The 20,835-nt window shown below is 39.0% G+C and overlaps 1 protein-coding gene across 1 annotated transcript in view; it reads right to left on the bottom strand.

The window, feature by feature from the left end:
- The window catches only part of XPO5 (exportin 5), a 45,806-nt gene that overhangs the window by 24,072 nt on the left and 899 nt on the right, over nt 1–20,835 (bottom strand). Inside the window, exons 2-17 of the mRNA XM_063305402.1 lie at nt 19,570–19,691; nt 17,443–17,515; nt 16,745–16,882; nt 16,092–16,274; nt 12,851–12,877; nt 11,946–12,131; nt 11,390–11,466; nt 10,155–10,254; nt 9,600–9,683; nt 8,984–9,109; nt 8,625–8,715; nt 8,077–8,205; nt 7,598–7,713; nt 5,743–5,898; nt 2,748–2,789; nt 1,858–1,947 (exon numbers count right to left, since the gene is read on the bottom strand). Coding sequence (XP_063161472.1) covers nt 1,858–1,947; nt 2,748–2,789; nt 5,743–5,898; nt 7,598–7,713; nt 8,077–8,205; nt 8,625–8,715; nt 8,984–9,109; nt 9,600–9,683; nt 10,155–10,254; nt 11,390–11,466; nt 11,946–12,131; nt 12,851–12,877; nt 16,092–16,274; nt 16,745–16,882; nt 17,443–17,515; nt 19,570–19,691 — 1,740 coding nt within the window. The remainder of the gene's footprint in view (nt 1–1,857; nt 1,948–2,747; nt 2,790–5,742; nt 5,899–7,597; nt 7,714–8,076; nt 8,206–8,624; nt 8,716–8,983; nt 9,110–9,599; nt 9,684–10,154; nt 10,255–11,389; nt 11,467–11,945; nt 12,132–12,850; nt 12,878–16,091; nt 16,275–16,744; nt 16,883–17,442; nt 17,516–19,569; nt 19,692–20,835) is intronic.

The raw sequence follows: 20,835 nt of genomic DNA, 5'->3' as shown, positions 1-20,835 counted from the left end.
CCTACTGAAGGTCCCCTTTTACAGTACACAGTACACATTACAGTTATACACAGTACACAAAGCTGTTATTCCCCTCCCACCTTATTGGCTTCCAAAGGACAGTAAGACCTGGCTCTTCAGGAAGACTTTTGGGGATGTAGAAGTTTAGCTCATCCCCAAGGACAGCACTGCGATTACAGGGAGACTTCGCTTACCAACTGCCTCGTTCAGCAACCATTTGAAATTACAACAGAGCTGGAAAAAATCTTTAAGACCAATGCCCACATTTACAACCTTCTCAGTGTCCCTCAGTCATGTGATTGCCATTACAGTCAATATGCGTTGCCCTGTGCCTGACTTGTCGTTTTCCCCACCTTGCAAAGCAGAGATTGCAGAGGAAGAGATTACAAGGGAGTAAGCAGGTACACAATGGGGAGTACACATTGAAAGCAATGAGCTGGCCCCAGCAGTCCAGAGCATGCTACCCAAACCCATTGTGTGCCTGCTTACTCTTTTGTAATCCTTTCCTCTCCAATCTCTCCACTTTGTGGGGGGAGGGGGGAACAGGTCAGGCACAGGAGAGATTGCCTACTGAAACCGCTTGCTTCCCCCACCCCCAATAAACAAATCCATAAAACCTCATCATTTCAGTCCTGATGTCAGCAAAAGTCCATTAAGGGTTGCCAGAGATAATAACATATCTAAAGTAGGTCTTTGAGAACAATCCCCTGCTCAGTGCAGGGATCCAAATTAAAGTGTCCCTAACAGATGGCTGTCTAGCTTCTGCTTGAACAAATCCAGTGAAATGGAGCTTGCTATCTCTCTGGGTAACTGGTTCAACTGTTGATCTGTTCTTACTAAGAAATTTTTCCCTTAATTTTTTAAATCTATTTTTTAGGATCTGCCTTCTACAAACATTCGGTTTCTAACGTCTGGAAGAAAACAGGGTTTGACCTTCTTTGGTCTAGTAACCTTTCATATGTTTAAAGAATATTATCACATTGTTCATAGGGTAAAACATGTCCAGCAAATTCACTGTCTTCACAACAGCTAATTTCTAGTATCTAGTCATCCTCTCATTACCATCCTCACTGTCCTTCTCTAAACCAGTACTTCTCTCAATCTTTGCGTGGCTCTAGAACTGCAGTTTGCTTTTATAAAAGCTCCCGCCCTTTGGAACATCCTGCCACTGGAAGTCAGGCAGGCTCCATCCCTCCTGACCTTCTGAAAGTCCCTGAAGACCTGGCTCTGCCGCCGTGCCTGGGGTGGGGAGGGGCGTAGTCACTCCTGGGGATGGCTGGCACCTTAGAGTGTGCCCCTCATATTTACGATCTTCTATAGCCATCTGGATTTTTATTTTTATTTTTATATTGTATTGTATTATATTTTATGCTTTATTTATGATTACTATTTTTAATGCTTAATTGATTAACTTATTGTAAGCCACTCAGAGTCCCTCTTTGAGGGGAGATGTCTGATAGTAAAAATTTGAGAAATAAACAAACAAATAAAGCATCACCCACATTTTCATTGATACACTACACCTACACTGCAACCTAAGATCATTCGTAACTATGCATTTGCTATGGAAACAACCAAAGTATCCTTGGAAACAGCAAGCTGCTCTTTGTTCCTTACTGTAATCTTCCACAAGACCTCTGACATCAATGAAAGTCAAATGACTGAATATGATCTTTTTTACTACTAAAACACACAAAGATCCATTAATTAAACCTGCTTTGCTATAGACTACAAATAAAGGAAGTACATGTGTCACAGTGAGCTCTAAATCATAAAGACTAGGAATGTGCACTCCCACCCCCAAAGTAGCTTAAGTTAGAGAAACAGTTCCACGTCGAACAAAATGCAGTCGAATACCAGAACAAGCTGCGGGTAATCTCGACACATCTTGATGATGGAGGAGCAAGCATGTCTTCTCACATTCTTTACTGCACGGGTTCTTGGTGCCTGGGCAGGCAAATAAATAAAACTTAAAGATAGCATGGTATTCTACGTGCTTTAGCAAACAAAGCTTCTTTAATTATTTAATACATTTTTCAAGATATTAAATAGAATAATTAAAAAAACAGCTTTCAAACTAAGCAGTTCTGACCATTTTCTGAAAATTCTACAGAATTCTCCTGCTTGGAGAACTCAGCAAGCTTGGTTTCTATCCAAACCCCTAACGATGGCAGAACTTTTAATTTGATGCCCTACACTTAACTTCGATCATGACAGGAGAAGCTATTTGAGAATTTCTTCACAGCGTATTCTGCTTTTGCTCTTAGCAAGAAGGGATAGACAATTGCAAGGCTCTTAAAACTATTACCTGACAATTGGACTTTTCCCCCCAGCAACCGTGCTAGTGCCTGAGATTTCAAAACCACCTACACAGCTTCTTAGGCTTATTATCTTTACTTTTAAGAGAAAACTGATATTCCCAAGACACTTAATTCTATACTAATATAAAAATATCTGTTTTATAAAACTTGCTTAAAATTGTGGAAATTCTGTTGGTGACATTTGTTTCTAAGTTCAGTACCAATGCAAAAACTGCTACTCAAATTTTTGTTTTTACATTGTGCCTTTAGTTTGGAGTGCCTCAACCCCTATCTTCCTTGGCTGTAGGAGTCCATGCAGAGCCTGGCCATTAAAGTACCCTTCCCATTCCAGTCACAGCAGTGCCTGAGAGAGCTGATATAATCAAAGTGATCCTGCTCTGCAGTTACATAGGAAACTTCATCCTCACATTTATGAAATGAACTTACCTTACTTTCTTCTACAACTTCAAAGGTGACAGAGGCAAACAGCTAAGGGAACAAGAGCAAAAGTCAGCCATCTTTTTTTTTTTTTTTTTGCATATTTTCTCTATATATCAGTTACCTGTAAAATGCTGCTCCCAAGACTGCTTTACCAATTAAATTGTTCCTGTTTTTATTTCAGGATGAAATGGGGGCATTACAAAATCGTATACATGTTTGCTTTCTTTTTTTCCCCAAGCAAATTCATATAAACAATGAAAAATGTGCTTCAGTGAATCTTTCCTGGCATTGCTTCACAACTCCAAGGCTATACTGAAAAAGCTCTCTGCTTGAATAGGCAAGCTCGATCTCATTCCCTAATGAAACTGGCGGGCGGAGGAATCTCTGCAGATATTAATTGGTATAAGGACACAGGAACACACTGTAAAAATCAGTCATGTAAATTAAATGATATGAATGGCTCACAGTTTAAAAACCAGCACCTGGACTTGATCTCAGATAAACTAATCAGTCAATTACAACACTGGCTATAGGGCTTCTCTCCTCTTCAGTCGTCCAGTATGTGCAAAAACCTTCCTTTAGCAAACAAAGCTTCTTTAAATATTTAATAGTTTTTTCAAGATATTTCAAGAATAATCAAAAACAGCTTTAAAACTAAGCAGTTCTCACCATTTTCTGAAAATTCTGTATAACTCTAGCACAATTAACTGTCCTGCTTGGAGAACTAAGACAGCTGAGCATGCTGACAAAAAAGGAGGTGTAGCAGTGAGAAAGGTCAGGAATTGATGACCGGTGTTACCATGCTGAAAACTACAAATTACTGTTCAGGGTTCCTTGTTCATAAACCAAATGCATCTGAATAAAAGTCTAACATATACTAAGCAAACCAAAATGTAAAGTAAAAGGTAAAGGTTTCCCTTGACGTAAAGTCCAGTCATGTCCGACTCTAGGGGGCGGTGCTCATCTCCGTTTCTAAGCCATGGAGCCGGCGTTGTCATAGACACTTCCGGGTCATGTGGCCAGCACGACGACTCGGAACGCCGTTACCTTCCCGCCGAAGCGGTACCTATTGATCTACTCACATTTGCATGTTTTCGAACTGCTAGGTGAGCAGGAGCTGGGACTAGCAACGGGAGCTCACCCCGCCGCGCGGTTTCGAACCGCCGACCTTCCGATCGGCAGCTCAGCGGTTTAACCCGCAGCGCCACCGCGTCCCACCAAAATGTAGGGGTATTAAAAAAAGAAGGAACTAAAAGGAAGTAAAAAGATAACAGTCCATTTTTTTCAGAATAGACGTGGAAATTCTGCCAATCTGTTTTAGTCACTAACTAGAAAGCAGATTAACTAAAATAAGATGAAAATAATCATTATAGCCAGTTTGGTCTAGTGGTTAAGGTGCTGGCCTAGAAACCAGGAGACTGAGAGTTCTAGTCCTGCCTTAGGCATGAAAGCCGGCTGGGTGACCTTGGGCCAGTCACTCTCCCTCAGCCCAACTCACCTCACAGGATTGTTTTTGTGGGGAAAATAGGAGGAGGAAGGAGTATTAGGTATGTTCGCTGCCTTGAGTTATTTATAAAAATAATAAAAGCGGGACAATAAATAAATAAATAAATCTGCTATAAATTTTGCCTGTGGCAAACTGATGCATTGCAAAATTCCAGCCTAATTCTTTCAGAAGACAGTTAAGTAATATCATCACTACTGCCACCACATTTAGCAGATGGCTATCCAAACATAACAGTAATGCTATACTGCTATATTCTTGTATTTTTCCCTAAAGATTCAGACGTCTTACAAAAATATAGCCAGAAGCAGCTTAACAAAATTAAAAGTCTAAAGTTAATCATTTTAAAAAATGTTTTAATAAGATGATTAACTGATTAAATAACATTACATTTTTAAGCTGCTTCTGAATTATCTGCTGCATTTAATAAATTGTTGCAGCAATTGTCTTGTAACTTAAATAAATCAAAATACCACAGTAATACATTTACAAAATAATCAGCAACTCTTCTTCAAGATAAGATTTATGTAAAAAACAACAACAGTGGCTGAACCATAACAATGGAGCATGGTCTAATTTCAAAATTAAAATAGCCACTTCTTTATTGCCCAAGAAATTGTACATTTGAGGTACACACATGAGAGGAGTTGAGTCCCATATTACAAGTTACTGTTAGATACCGCCCCCTCCCCATGCAACTTGAGCCCTGGTTCCTTTAAATGCCTGTTTCCCCAGGTATTTGGGTCAGGGCATAGATGAGCTGTGTTGGGGGTTATATTTTGTGGGCTTGTTTTAATATTGTATCCTGTGACTGACTTGCATCTTTCAATTAACACCTGGAAGAGAGGCTGCTGCGAGCTGTGAGATAACAAACTTCCAGCTTTAACCCCAGTCAGATAATTACTTCCCTCTTTTGTCATGGCAGGTGCCCATTACCAGCTAGACACTTAATCCTCATTAATATCTAACTTCCCTTTGCTGATGCCTAAACTGAGCAACTCTGGGGGTGGAGGGGGAAAGAGAAGATAGCAGGGCTATAAAAAACATGCCCCAATGAAAGCAACCCCTTTGTGAGAATAATTCCTTGCAGAAGAAGGAGGGGCCCCTGGTGCTGTAAGTAATCGTTGTTGTTGTTCAGTTGTTAAGTCGTGTGACCCCATGGACCATAGCACGCCAGGCCTTCCTGATGCTATTTGTTTTGGTCTTGGCACCTCTTTGAATGTCCTCCTGGCTTTGGTATCTGTTCTGCAAATTCTAAATTAGACGGCAATACAAGAATTTCAGAAAACATCTTGTAAGCCACTCAGAGTCACTTCTGTGAGATGGGCGGCTATATAAATCATATAAATAAAATAAATTGTATTAGAAGTCATGATTTTACATCTGACTCCAGCTGGTAGAATCTGAGATTCTCATTACAGTGAAGTAGACTCCAGAAGCCTGATGTTTATTGACCGCAGCCTAATCTGCCAAGGAGACTGCGTTGAAAGCACTTACCTTGGAAATAACTTCTGGCAGGTATTCGGGTCTGTATGTAACAAACGGAAAAAGCGCTGAGACATTAGAAAGGATGCAGGAGAGAATCAGGGGATCTTTTGTTTCAAAGCTGAGGACGAGCTGCAACAGTTCTATGCCATGAGAAACTGGGATCTCCTGCAAGAGGAGGAGAATGGACAATGATCAAATGTCTTTCGGCTTCATACAATATCAATATTCATTTGTCAGGAAAAAAACAGGTCTGATTCTAACTGGACAATTTTAACAGAAAGTAAATGGGGTGCCTTACTTCAAAACACACAAAAGACGTTAATTTGTTGGCCATATCTATGTAATGAGGCTCTGGGGGCCACAAAAAGGATGCTGGCATGTCACACATGGTCTCTGAATTGCACTTTCGTTACTCCCATCTTACACCATCTGAAAATTATAGGAAATAATATTTTCCTGAAATTTTCCTGAAAACAGGAAAATAATTTTAGGAATACTAATATATATTCTTCTCTGTAAGCTGTACCCCATTTTTTCACCTACAGGTAGTCCTCGGTTAACGACAGTAATTGGGAATGGAATGTCTATTGTTAAGCAATGCAGTCATAAAGCGCAACATCATGTACCTACATTGCTTAGCAATGGCAATCCAAGCAGGCCCTGTTGCTATCGTTAAGTAAGGTTGGTGGGTCCTTAAGTGAGGACCTTCTCACAACTTCCTGCCGGCTTCCAACAACCACAATCAGTGGGGAAGCCAGCAGGAAGTTTGTAAGTCCCAGGCAGCTCGCAAGCAGACTGGCAGGCAGGCAAGTGGCTACTGCGAAGTGGGGGAGGAGGCACAAGGGTCTGGTGTGGCATGGCATGGGCGCAGAGGGGCTTGTGGTGGCTGCTGTGGGGAGGGCGTGCAAGGGCCTGTGTGGTGTGGCAGAAGGCTTGGGGTGGCTGCTGCAGGGCAGGGGAGGGTGTGTGAAGGTCTGGTGTGGAACGAGCACAGCAAGGCCTGGGGTGGCTGCTGCAGGGCGGAGGAGGGCACATAAGGGTCCAGTGCAGCATTTGTGCAGCAAGGCTTGGGGTGGCTGCTGCGGGGCATGGGAGCATGTGTGAGGGTCTGGTGCGGCATGAGGCTAGGGGTGGCTGCTGCAGGGCAGGGGAGGGCGTGCAAGGGTGCGTGAGGGTCCAGTGTGGTGTGAGTGCCAGGCTTAGGGTGGCTGCTGCGGGGCAGGGGAGGCCATGCAAGGTGATGGCTCTATGTGATGCCTCATCCATCAACAGACACACAGAGATAAGACACATCTACACACCATTCAAAAGAGATTTATTTATTTATATTTCAAATTTAGTTACCGCCCATCTCACTTAAAGAGCAACTCTGGGCAGTTTACAATAAGGCACATAATAGAAAAGCTAAGAAGGAAACAAAAAGACCAGAACATACCCCCTCCAGCAGCCCACACCCAGATCAGCAGGGATTAACACCAGACAAACAATCAAATAGAAAACAATCCCCTAATCAAGGAACTACCAAGGAGAAAACCACACCCTCCACCAACCAGGGCAAGCTACTGCATGTAAACAGGGAGCAAACCCCACACTCACTCGCACTGGTGATGGTACCTAGCAAGGTAATGAAACATCTGCAAGCAAACCAAGCTCAGACAGCACCAAGGAATCCACAATGTTATTAATAACAGCAAGCTTGAAACACTTTTTAAAGCTAAAATTTCCCAAGGAAAATATATTATAAATAATATAATCCAGAAACTGTACATGCAGGCTTGTCTTCCCCAAAATGCTTCTCAAGAGGCAATGTAGCCACATTATGTCAAGGGTAACTGAAACAAGACAGAACATTTGGGCCACGTACTTCCTTATCCAGGATCCGGAACATCGGGCTAATGATGCTTTCTAAGAAAAAGGTCATAGCATCCCAATGGACAAAGGAAGGAGAAAAGATGGAGCAGGGTCTTTCATTTGTTTTAGCTATCAAAGGAAGACAAAAGTTAAGAAAACTTTTAGAACGTTCACAGTATCAGACTTGCCTTTCAATAAGAATTTATTTTTCAAGACCGCTTACCAATGCCCTCAATAAAATCTCACAATCAAAATAGTTACAGTAAAAATACATTTTGCTGGAAAGCTGCTTTCACTAAAAATACAATAATTAGCACATTATGATTAATTGGAGAAATGTATGGATTTCTACCAAACTGAGTGATCATTATGTTTCAAATATCTCCATCTAAATGGAAAGCCTAGCTTGGAAAAATTAAGAGAAACTGCTTGAGCAAAGAAAAGAAACCTGTTGAATACTGATCATTTTTCCCTCCTGTTAAAGAAACTTACAATTCACAGTTCCAGTATCAAGAGGAAGGGACAATTGGTATTTCAGCCATTCCCCAGCCATCTGGAAGCCAGTGTGAGGGTCCAGCCGACATGCCATCCTTATCACATCTCCCTGTTGTGCGCGGAAAGCTGGCAAGGAAAAAAAATCTGGCTTGTAACTACTGTAACTAAGTGAGAATTGCTCATGCAAGCAACTTGAATGTAAAATCTGAAGTATGAAGTGTTCATCCTGCAAAAGTAAATCCTTTGGATAGCTTTATAGATTGCTCCAAGTTTCTTGTGAATTCCATGCTGCTGGCGAAGTCAAAAGTCTGTAGGTAATGCAAAGTTTGAATTGACTGGATGAACACCCATTCTTTCTTCAATACTTTTTTTCAGATATACTTGAAAATATCTACTTTCTATAGAACGATTTAAATGGAAGGCATAGCAGAACTTTCCAATTGCTTTCTGCTCTGAAATGGTCCATACTGACATTCTGTTAATGCTGTTCAAACCAAAGTATATTGAAAACCTTTTAGTTGGGTTTTGCTGGAACAGTAACTTACAATTGAAGAAGCAATTGAAATCTTCATCACTGTCAAAATCAAAACGAGAATATTCACAACTAGGACAGTCTGTCTTGGAAGGAAACCCCAACTATGAAGAGAGAAAGATAAGATGAGAGGTGAAAACATTATGCACACAGATTGTCAAATAAAGATTCTGGAGAATGATCTGAAAACAGATTAATGAACATGTAACATATTGCACTGATTGGAAAGTATTCTGCCTTCACCCAGTCACATCAGAGGTAGTGGTGAGAGGGGAGCTTGCTAGCAAAGAGGTTCACGAAATAGCTGACTCAGTTTGAAAACTGTTCTTTTTCCAAATACTTACATCTTCTTACACTCTCTTAACATCATACCTTCACTAGATTAGTCATAGATGCCCGCAGATAATTTGGGATAATAGCCAACAACAGAGGATCACGTGACAGAACTTCATGCCGAAAAAGAGCACCCCATGTGATCTGGGTAGAAGAACGTAAGAACTAGGAGAATAAAGAATTAATCTATTAGATAGAAATTACTACCATAAAACCAGAAACAGCTACATAATCTACATGGACCATTCAATAATATAATTTCTCTCATATTTGCCAAAACAAATTCCAAAACTATTATTTATCATAGTCACTTTCTATTGCAAGGTAGATACTAACAGTGCAGGGCAGCAGAGAAGTGCATACTGCAACATTTTCTAGAGCTTCAGAAAAGAAAGGGAAAATGCTCAATATATTATGAGTCGAATAAACAGATTAATGCAGCTGAATTTGAGTACGGCGGGTTTGGCTTAAGGATATCATGAACAAAGCCTTTCTTCAACTCAGAAAGGAATAATGAATCCTTTTTAAAATACTAGTAATACGATAAGGTATTACCACTATTTTAATAAGGTCATCACAAATACATACCTTATTTGGCTAATTTTTATATTTAAACATAGAGGAATATTTCACTTCAACAGTCTTATCTACCTACCTGACTGGGATGGGTTGTGAAAGCTAGAAATGACTCAAGGTATTTTCCCAAATTGACAGGTGTTTCCACATCAGAATCGGAGCCCTGTTATAAGAGGAGAGAAGTAAAGCAAACTTAGATTCTAACATGATTCAGGTGACCAGGAGAAGAGCAACAGAAGAGATTCCTTCCTGCATGAAGCTCCCTGTTGACAGGAGACTCCTGTCTGGAGTTTTCAACCATTCAATTAAGACCAGCATTTTCCTTTTCTGCTCACTTCCTTTGTATTTAAAGCAGAGAGAGTAATTCTCTAGTACAGGGGAAAACGCAAGACCAACTTTCTCCAACCTGATGCCTCCAGATGTGTTAGAATTGCAATTCCCAATGGTGCTGGGATTGTCACATACTTATGAGGCTGAGAATAGGCATTAAGTTTTTGGCAGTTGCCAAGTGGCTGCCAATCATCCACACCCATTCCCAAACGGGGCAAAAATAAGAATTACCTTTTGGAAACCAGTTTGATGGGTAAGAAGAAGAGAAAAGAGGTAAGCAATTATTTTTCTTATTATCACTCACCACTAATGCACAGAGCTGGCTGCCCAAAGAACATAACACTTGGCAGAGTCTCTTCAAGAAAACATACTGCTTCTCTACTAAACCTTCACCATCTGCAGTTCTGAAAAGTAAAGAAAAAAGCAAGAAATATGCAGGTTCTACCACATGACTAAGGCCCATTATACATGTGAGATAACACTGCTTATAAATTAAAATAATATCTAACATCCACAAAAGACGTTAACAGCTCATGTTCCTTGATAACAGCTCTTTGCTTTCATCACGTTTTCTTCTGGACAGCTCACAAAATCAGCCATCACAAAGACAGGATTCTTTTGATTGAATTATTTTATAGCACAATTAGAAGGCAACTACATGGTTCATGAGGTAAATTAGGGCCCCATCTACAAATTAATGTGAGCAAGTTATCACAACTGAATTTTCTGATTTTGCTTTTGCATTCATGAAAGTAAAAGAAAACACAGAAAAGCATATTTAAACAATAGGTTCTCCATCTTGCTCAAGAGAAACCTGAGAATTAGGTTGCATAATTCTTGTGAAACCTTTAAAATCCAATTAAAAGTAGGCTAAAATGACAAAGACTTGTTGGTAAGATCCATCAAGTTAACAGGAAGAAAAACCAGAACTCATTAGCAAGGAAGTATTTCCAGTTATGTCCTTGCAACTATGGAACTTCCTTCCTTTGGAGCGTGTTTGGTTTCTCTCACTGGCTGTTTTTATGTATAAACGTAAAGCTTCCTTCAAGATGACTCCTCATGATTTCATGGATACATTCATAAAATTTTCTTGGCAATACTGGTTTGCCATTACAGTCTTCCAAGATACGTTTTTTGACTTCCCCGTCTATCCTACAGCCCTGATATTCCCACCGAATACTAATCAGACCCAACCCTGCTTAGTTTCCATCCATCCACCCACCCATCTCTGGGTCCTGTTGACAAAATGGATTTTACTGGTGCATAATTTGATAGCTTTTTCCACCACTGATTGAAGAACTTATGGGTGTCACATCATAGCTATAATTTATGAGACCCAATGCAGTTTGGGGATATGAGCAGCTTCTTCCCATTAGGAAGATCTTATGCATCTACAACTGCTGGAAGACCTGAAAGACCAGGTTAGGGACAGATCGTCATGGAGAAAAATCTATCTATGCAGTCACTACAAGTCAACAACTACTTGATGGCGCATAATCAATCAATCATGCATTTACAACAGCAGAGACTAGTACTTACTGGGCGGCAGAGAGTATATAGTGCATGGCAACATCCCCAAACAAAACCATTAATGGCTTGCGGTCCTCCAGTTTTCCCTATTTTAAAAAATATATAAAATCTTCATCATGAAATACAGGAGCAATATTGTCCACTGGAAGTATATTAGCTAGCATTATTACATCGAAAGTTTCCTTCTCATGGTGATTGTTCAAAACAGAACATTTAATTCAACAATCCCCTTTTTCTTTATCTACAATGTTAATAACAGGTCATCAATTAAGTTGATGCAATACGACTCATCCAGTACTCCAAGGTTGGAAATGGTACATTGGCAATCATTTTGGCAATCATTCTTCTTGAATTACTAGATTCTACCCTAGCTGCCAAAGAGGGTTAGTCCAAAATACCAACTGGGAGGAAATCCGTAATAGGCAGGAAAGAATTTTACAGCCTTCCACTTCACAATCTCATCCTACATCTGTGAATGTAGTGTATGATAAATGGTGATAAAATTTAATAAATAAATAAATATGCACAAAACACCCTTATAAAAAGATAGAAAAGAGAAGCTCACTTTTCTGCTGACCACGATTAAGAGGCATTCTGCTGCTCCTATTTGAAGCTCTGGCTCATTCAAAAGCAAGCAGAGCATCTCCAGTAGCTTGCAGTTATCTGCTGTGATATGGCTCATAGCCACCCAGTCAATATAACCAGCCAGAGTATTGAGTGCTGCAATTCCTACTCGGCAATTTGCTTGTGCCTAGAGGAAAAAAAATAGCAATTGAGAGCTACAGAACCATGTATTAGTTGTCTATTAACAGTCTTAATCCTATTGCTAAAATACAGTGAAAGATTTAAATACATTTCCCTCCTGTCAACATTTAATGCTTTTGCTCCTGTGCAAGTATCTCAGCTTCCTGAAAATATTATTTCCTTTAGATGTTTGAAATCAGGGTGGGCAATCCATAGCCCTTGACCTTTTTTTCTGTTGCCTCTGGTACCTACCTCTGATTGCTGAGAAATGTTATTATGGTTTTCTGCCTTTCTGAAGTGGGAAACGCAGAAAAACATTACTCTAAATCCTAAAATAGGCAAATCACGATTGAAACAAGGAAAACCTCCAGAACTATCTTCCCAAACTTAGCCACATCCACATGTATGTTGCACCACTCTCTTTGCAACCTTTGGTATCTCTCCAAAATATTAATTGCGGCCCTTGGCTACCAAAAGTTACCCACTCTGATCTATATGGAGAAATATAGTTGGTGCAGTACCCAAGCAAAGTTATGAACTCTGGTGAATGTTGTCCCTTCTATTCTACCATACCTAATGGGAATTTATCAACAGGGGATGTAATCAACAAAACAAATGAAGAAACAATAGCATTAATGGCAATGGACATTTGGAAAAAGAATGACTATATCCTAAGCTTTTTGACCACCAGAAATATTTGTATATCTTAACACTGGTTTTACTTACTTTTGATTCTTGAGCTGCATCAATTTTCTGAAAAAGAAAAAAAGTGAATGATTTACTGAAATATAGTTTGGTTTCTCATTACTATAGTACTTCCTGCTTCCCTTCTTATAGAAGACAAAGTCATAGGATGTTTCACTAGCTTTATTTCCATTTTTAGGAATCAAGTACATATTTAAATGAGTTGGCAGAATGTCAACAACAAGATTATTTATCTTCAGTCCTGAGGTATAAACAGCAATTCTGTTGGAATCTGCAGTTCTATAAATGGATGTTAAGGATTACTTTGCACATTTTACATTAATAGTGCAGCAATATGTGATGGAAGCAAATCCATGATTGGTAAGATGAACATATTGTTATGAAAGAGTTCCACAAAGCCAACAACTGGTTAGGAGTGAGTAAATAATCAAATGATACATATTGTCCTTCTATAAAATGATAAATTGCTGTCAGAAACCCATGAACACTAAACAAATCAAAATATTCAACAAGATGAATCAGACTGTACTTATTCTTGTAGACATAGACTACAGGTAGTCCTCGCTTAATGACCATAATTGTGCCTGGAATTTTGGTTGCTAAGCAAAGTGGTCATTAAACAAATCTGACCCGAATTAATGACCTTTTTTGTGGCAGTTGTTAAGCGAATCACCGTGTTAAGCGAACCATGTGTTTGTTAAGCGAATCATGTGGTTCCCCATTGATTTGGCTTGCCAGAAGCCAGCTGGGAAGGTAGAAAATGGCAATCACATGACCACGGGATGCTGTCACAGTCATAAATGCGAACTGGTTGCCAAGCGCCCAAATTGTGATCATGTGACTGTGGGGATGCTGCAATGGTCGTAAGTGTGAGGATCGGTCATAAGTTGTTTTTTCCAACACCGTTGCAAGTCCAAACCATCACTAAACAAATGGTTGTTAAGTGAGGACTACTTGTATTGTTTCAGAATAACAACTGAATTGGATTAGGATATATTCCGAATATTGGACCATTACCCCCTCCCCTTTTACAATATATATGGCTAAGAAGACTTCACTATAAGAGAACCTATACAACTGCCAATCCATAATCTGAAGAAGCTCTTGTTACTGTTATAAGTAACTCAGGTTCAAACACTGTTAATGCAGTACCATTAACAACCAACCTCTTCTTATTCTCTAAGCTTGTTGGCATAGCAACTATCCAGTTCCAACTTGTTCTTCTCTTTAATAAATAATGAATAGGCTCCATCACAGATGGATAATTTGGAATAGTTTCATTTCAAGAAGTAAGACCCCCCACCAAAGAACTTAATATCTGAAAAACTCTACAAAGTGATGCCTCTAAAATTGCAGCCACATAATCAGGATGAATTCCAAACCTGTATTTAGACTGTAAATTCCATTTGCCTCCATCTACATTTTTCCAGATGAAGCCTTAGAACTGCTGTCTCAATACAGTCCAAAACTGACCTCAAATTATTTTCATTTTTCCTGTTCTTCCAAGCATTACTACATCAACTAAATAACACTGCACTCCTTTATTTTTAACAATAACAGACAAAATCCTTTGAAAAGCACTACATGCTGATATAATCTCACTATGGGTATATTTAAAAAGAAAGAGTTCATCATGTGTAATAAATGCTGTAAGAACTCTGTTGTTTTCACATACCACAACTTGATGGTATGCACTTTGCAAAATAAAGGTTGGAAACGTATTTGTCCTCTGCAAACACTTCATCTATGACAAAGTAGGTATTTAACAACCACAATAGCCTTATTTGGCTCTCTCAAATCCACACAAAGGGGAATATAAAGATGAACCTTTGTCTACAGTATTATAGGTGAAATTGTCCACACACAAAATAGTCAGATCTGCTGCTGTGACTACATGGCTAAATTAATTACTATGACATCTTTTAACAAAGTGTCCAGTCTTTTTACATTATTTACATTAAGACTATCCTAGCAGGGCATCATTTATAATTTGCCACTTGCTAAAATGACCTACAACAAAAACAATTCCTTTCCCCATTTTTGACTTTGCCTAACCAATTCATTCCTTCTTTCTTCACGACTTCTACACGATTTTAGCATATTGTCATGTATATAATCCATAGCTTGTGTATCATTCTCTTTATCTGGCCTCATACTTTTGGCTTCTGCCACAGCTGTCTCAATTTGTGCTGCAGATAGTATAGCCTATAGATAAAGTCTACCTCTAACAAAAAGTCTTGAACTCAAACATGAGACATGGATATTTGTTCAACCGACTGGTCACTAATCATTTCAGCCACCATTATTCCCAAATTACATGGTCCCATTAAATCTCTCAAAGCAGCAATACACTGTAGTATAGATTTTCTCCTTCCTGGTGGTGAAATTTATAATAATTAGCTACCACATTCACTTTTAGCTCAACAGCCAATACAGTCTCATATTTATTGTCCATGAGTAGAATGGTATAAAATATATGCTGTCTTTCTATCTCCAAGTAATAAAGGAATAGCACACATTTTGTGCTTCTGAAATCTTGTCATCATTAAATGGCCACTACACAGTTCTCACATCCAAATCCAAACAGAAAATGCAACTGGTGGCTCACACTGGCTCTGAAGAAAAGGAATTGGGGGACTCACTGAAAGATAAGCCATCCAACCTTTGTCACCAATGAATGTGTGTATGTATGTATGCAATTATTCAACCTTTGTCAACAATATGTTGTATCCAAAGAACAATAATGAAAGGTTCACAAATTCTATATTAGAAACAGCTTCCTCATTGCAAAGCACACACATTCAATTCAAACCTCCCACTTTATAGCTGCTTACTTCTGGGCAAATGTGGCTAGAATCAGACTAACAACACACACACACACTCCTCATTTTTGTCTAAAAGAATTATGAACATCCAAGAATCAAGGCTGGTCAGTCCCTTTTTGTAAGTAAGGTCCAATTTTCCAACACTATTTGACTTATTGCAGGACTTATACCCAAAGATTCTAAAAGACAAAATTTAAGCAATAAGCTACACGTGAAAACATGGTCTTTGTGGATTTGTTATTACAAAGTTCTTGAGCCTTTATAGATCAATTCTACTCTTCAAAGGCTAGGGGATGCTTTCTGCCACAGCGCAAGGAGCAAATTCTTTTGGTTCTACTTCACATCAGGAATTAACCTTATGAATGATGTTATCATATTTTTGCCATTCCTGAAACTTGAGATTATGTACCCCTTACTAACCAATAGTGGGCTCTTACCGCACATCTGTATTTGTTAACATTTTGCTGTAGTGTGTTTAGCAGGAAACTAAAAATTTTCTCCATATTTTGGGAAAGAGTTTGCTGGATATCCCGTCGTCGTTGGGCTGGCAATGTCTGGAAAGTAACCACATCCTCTGCCAGGCGCAGAAGTATGAACATCACTAACTCTGTCTGTGTTTCCTAGAGTGAAAAGCAAAACCAAACCAAAACTAAGGAAACATCTCTTATCACCATGGGAATAATATTTAGTTCCCAGAGTGTCACCAAGGATTATGCTGAAGGACTGTGCATATAAACCTGGTACAATAAACCTGAGTACAATTATGTCCTAGAGCAGAATTGGCCATTCATTCAGTGTTGGGGGCTCTATGGCACTCACAGCACTCGTACCTTACATCATTGACCATCATTAATAAAGGATAATAAAAATTAATATTAGAAATGGCACATAGATTTTATAAGATCTCTGTCCTCACACGAGATCTGTCCATATTTTCCAATATATTTTAGCTTTTAAAAATGTATTGTTTGACAACATGACCTCACCCAAAATCATACAGTTGTGCTCATGCCCTGTAAGTGTGGCCAGCCCCTGTCCTAAAGAAACAAGTCCAAAAAAGATACAGCAATAGCACTGTACAATGTCCTACCCCTTCTTCAGACAGAGTGTCCAGCTCCTTTAGCATATCAGGCCAGTGTTGTGGCCATTCACGTTTGATCATCTCTACCACAATGCGAGAGAGAACATCCTTAATGTGACTTTCTTCTTCTAAAATATTCTGGGTGCCCTGTTAATGAAAAATGGAAAGATTACAAGATGGAAGATAGGACTTCTCTATCATTCAATATTCAGAGACCTAGCTGCAAAAACACACTATAAGTTTTCTTTTAAAAACCCCTTTAAATTAAATCAAGTAAACATATCATCCTAGTTTATTAGAGTTTGGGATACTTTATAAACCAGGACAACTATTTAATAAAAACAAATTTTTGATCATTTATATATTGAGTGGGACAATTTATATCTAGACAGATGTAAAAGCCCAATCTCAAACTGTATTTTCTATAAAACAGACTGCTATACAGTACTACAGAACTGAACAATAACCTAGAGATAAGCTTTATTCCTTGCTTTTGGGTATCACAATGCAAACAACCTTCAGTTCCTTTTGTAACTGATTAGTTCAGGGTCTCTCTTCACCACAACAGATATAAAATACAATAGCATTTTCATCCAGAAAATAAACTGTAGTGTCTATAACTAAACAAAGATATAATTTAAGCAATAACATCTTAATTTTTGTGAAAAATACTGTACAGCTTAAGTTCAAAAAGTAGCCAAACTTACATTGGATATTAGTGCCATGACATTGTTCTTCAAATAGACTTTCTCAAGTCGACCCATAGTATTCCAACGGAACCTACTCCCAAAAACACAGACATCAAATCTATGTTATGCTGGTTAACAATAATACATAAACTTTCATAACATGGTAAGGCAAGAGAGATGTTCTGTTCTCATGCTGACATCAAGTATAGCTCCACTGAAAACTTTCCAATACAAAAGCAAAAGCAGTATGGCCTGAAAAGAATTAACAACACTAAAATACTACAGGTAGTCCTTGCTTAACGACATAATTGGGACTGGAATTTCCATCACTAAGCAATACAGTCGTAAAGCGCAACATCAAATGGCCACATGTGATTAGTGCTGGCAATCCCGGCAGTCCCCAGTGCCATTGTTAAGCGAAAATTGCGAGTCGTTAAGTGAGGACCTCACGTGACTGCAACTTGTGACTTCTGTCTGGCTTCCCACAAGCAAAGTCAATGGGGAAGCCAGCTGGAAGTTTCAAACCCTGGCTGGCTTGCAAGCAGGCCGGAGGGTGGGCGAGTACTACAGAGTAAGGAGGGTGTGTGTGCTATGGTGAGTGCATGTGGGCTGGGGAGGGAGTACTGCAGCACTACAAGAGTGCGGGCTGGGGAGGGGGTGCTGTGGCGTGAGTGCACTATGGAGTACGAGATCCCTGGGATCTCGTACTCTGTAGGGGGCTCCTTGGGAGAAAAAGCAGTGGGGAGCGGCTTGTAACCTTCCCTGCTGGCTTCCCCACTGACTTTGTTTGTGGGAAGTCAGCAGGGAAGATCACAAATGGAGACCACATGACTGTGGGATGCTGCAACCATCTTAAATGTGAGCCAGATGCCAAGCCCCCAGAACGCAATCACGTAACTGTGGGGGTGGTGCAATGGCCAGAACTTCCAAGGACTGGTCCTAAGTATCACTCATTCAGCCCCGTCGCAACTTCAAACTGTCACTGAACTAGTGGTTGTTAACTAAGCACTACCTGTATATCATCTATATCTATATCTATACCTATATCTCTAATCTATATCTATCTATGTACTTGGAATGTAAGAACAAAAAGTTGAGGAAAGTTTATAAAGCTTATCATTATAAAGGCAAATGAGAAGAGAGAAAGTATTTTCTCCTTTCTTTTAAGACCAGGCTGTGAGCTAACCTGATAAAACTGACAGCAGAGCCAAATCATTTTTTCCTTCACAATAAAGTATACTTCTTCAACACAACAGGTAATCAATTTATGGCAGGGATCGGCAAACCTTGAGTGGCTGTGGCAAGCACTCAGCTTTCCAACTTGTGCAAGGCTGCAGAAGACCATCTGACAACAAGGAACGTCATGGAAGGAGCACAATAAATTTATTTTGGCTCAACTTTTTGAGCTGCTGGGGAAGGAGTTAAAGGAGGGAATAGGAGCACCTTATCCCATCCCAAATGGCCTGAAACCACATCACTGAAATTTGTTTTGTATCCAAATTTCAGCAGGATAATTATACAGTGCTTGGAGGCCCACATGTGGCCCATGACTTACCCATTCCTGATGTATGGGACTCATTGCCACAAACTGCAGAGTTAGCAATAATATATGACTTTGAAAGAGGATTAGAAAAATTCATAGAGGACCATGATGTCTAAACTGAATCTCCTGGTTCACAGATTATCACATAAAAATGATTAGCGAAAGAGCTCCCAAAACTAACTGCCTTGCTTGGGGAAAACAAAATGCTATGCTAGATGAGTATGTAGCTGAATTTATATTCTTTACCAATATCTGGTCAAGTTGGGGCAATATCTGGCCAACAGAGCAATTAAAACTAGCAGCATAAACAGGATTCAGGAAAGAAGGGTCTGAGTTTGTTGATAGAGAAGAATTGGGATGTTCAAGTAGTACAACAAAGAGAGTGTTTCATTAACACCAAAATACTGAGTATCAATTCCTTCTCTGAGTTGTCACTAGGATTCTTTTGCTATAAACTATGCATGTACTAATACTATTATAATGATATTACAATTACGTCTATTGCTTTAATAGTATAATGATTGAGGCAAGTCTAATTTCAAGCTAAAAAACTTCTGGGAAGTTGCAATATTACACCACTTGGTTAAACTGAAATTTCTTACTTCACCACATGCTCCAAGATCTGAAGACCAAAATGCCTGACAATAGCAGTCTGGGATTTTTCTGCTAATTTCAATCCACAAGGAACACACACTGGACTTTTTTCTTTAAACTCTTCACAAAACTGAAAAGGAATAAGGATTTATTTTTAAGTGCACAAGTATATAATTTGTCCACCAAGTTAATTATGAAAAGGCCAACCAAATTCATTTCTACTATAGTTGTTTTGAAAACACAGGAAACAGCCTATTTATGCAGTTTAGCATATCGTACTGGACAGCATGCCAGCTAGAAGTGATATATAGTGTATCATGCTCCTGAACACAACCATCAGGATACTACCAGTAAGACTGTTGTGTCTTTCAATTTTGTGAACTAAATGGATTCCTGTCCCCTCTTAATTATTGGACTACTTCCCTGATGATTTCTAGGTTACACAGGTACTATTCACCATCAATTATACTATTATATTAGCTCATTGCAGACTTTTTCTCCTATTTTTTCCTTGTGTCAATTTACAGTGTTTATAATACTTTCAAATAAAATTAATTTACTATTGCTAAAGCACAACTTCTTTCTATATATAGTCATGTTTGATTTCTTCTATCAAGCTCAAGTTTCTATATCATTCATTTAGAAGGTTCTACACTGTCACTCATTTCTTAATTTTCAATTTCCTTCCCTGCTTTCTTCATCCTGTGTATGATTATGTGCTACTGGGTCTGTACCATCCATATCTTTTCTCCCCTGGTTTAATACTCGCCTCAGAAGCTGTTTCTACAATGCCTTCCTAGAACTATTAACTAAGAGTCACATACATTTAAACCTTCTCCATTATCCAGAGTTGTGTTTTTTTTTTCCTGCCAGGATTTGCTGTGCACAGGACAGAAAATATACAGGTGAAGGAAAATGTATTAAAACAGCTTTACCACTGATATAAAAGGATTTTCATTTTTATTATTTTGCTAGTGTGGCCAGAACTGGCAAAAAGGAGTGGAATCCAATACCAAAGGATCTGTGCATCATTCCAGAAAAGTTGGAAATGTTAAAAACTTTAAGAACTTGATTTTAAATGTTCAAAAATGGAAAGGCAGCAGTTATTTTTTTGTTTCTTCTGCCCAGCAAACTTTTCCAAAAACTCTTGGGAAAATCCCTGGTACAACTGTCACTCTGAATCTGAGAACATCCAATTTGCATATGAAGAACTTCAGTCCATCTAAAAATGTAACCCAACATGCTTTGATATCACCCATATTATTCCCTTCCCC

Source organism: Candoia aspera, chromosome 1 (assembly GCF_035149785.1).
Source record: "Candoia aspera isolate rCanAsp1 chromosome 1, rCanAsp1.hap2, whole genome shotgun sequence".
NCBI classification, from domain to species: Eukaryota; Metazoa; Chordata; class Lepidosauria; order Squamata; family Boidae; genus Candoia; species Candoia aspera.
This window is presented reverse-complemented; position numbering and strand designations above follow the sequence as displayed.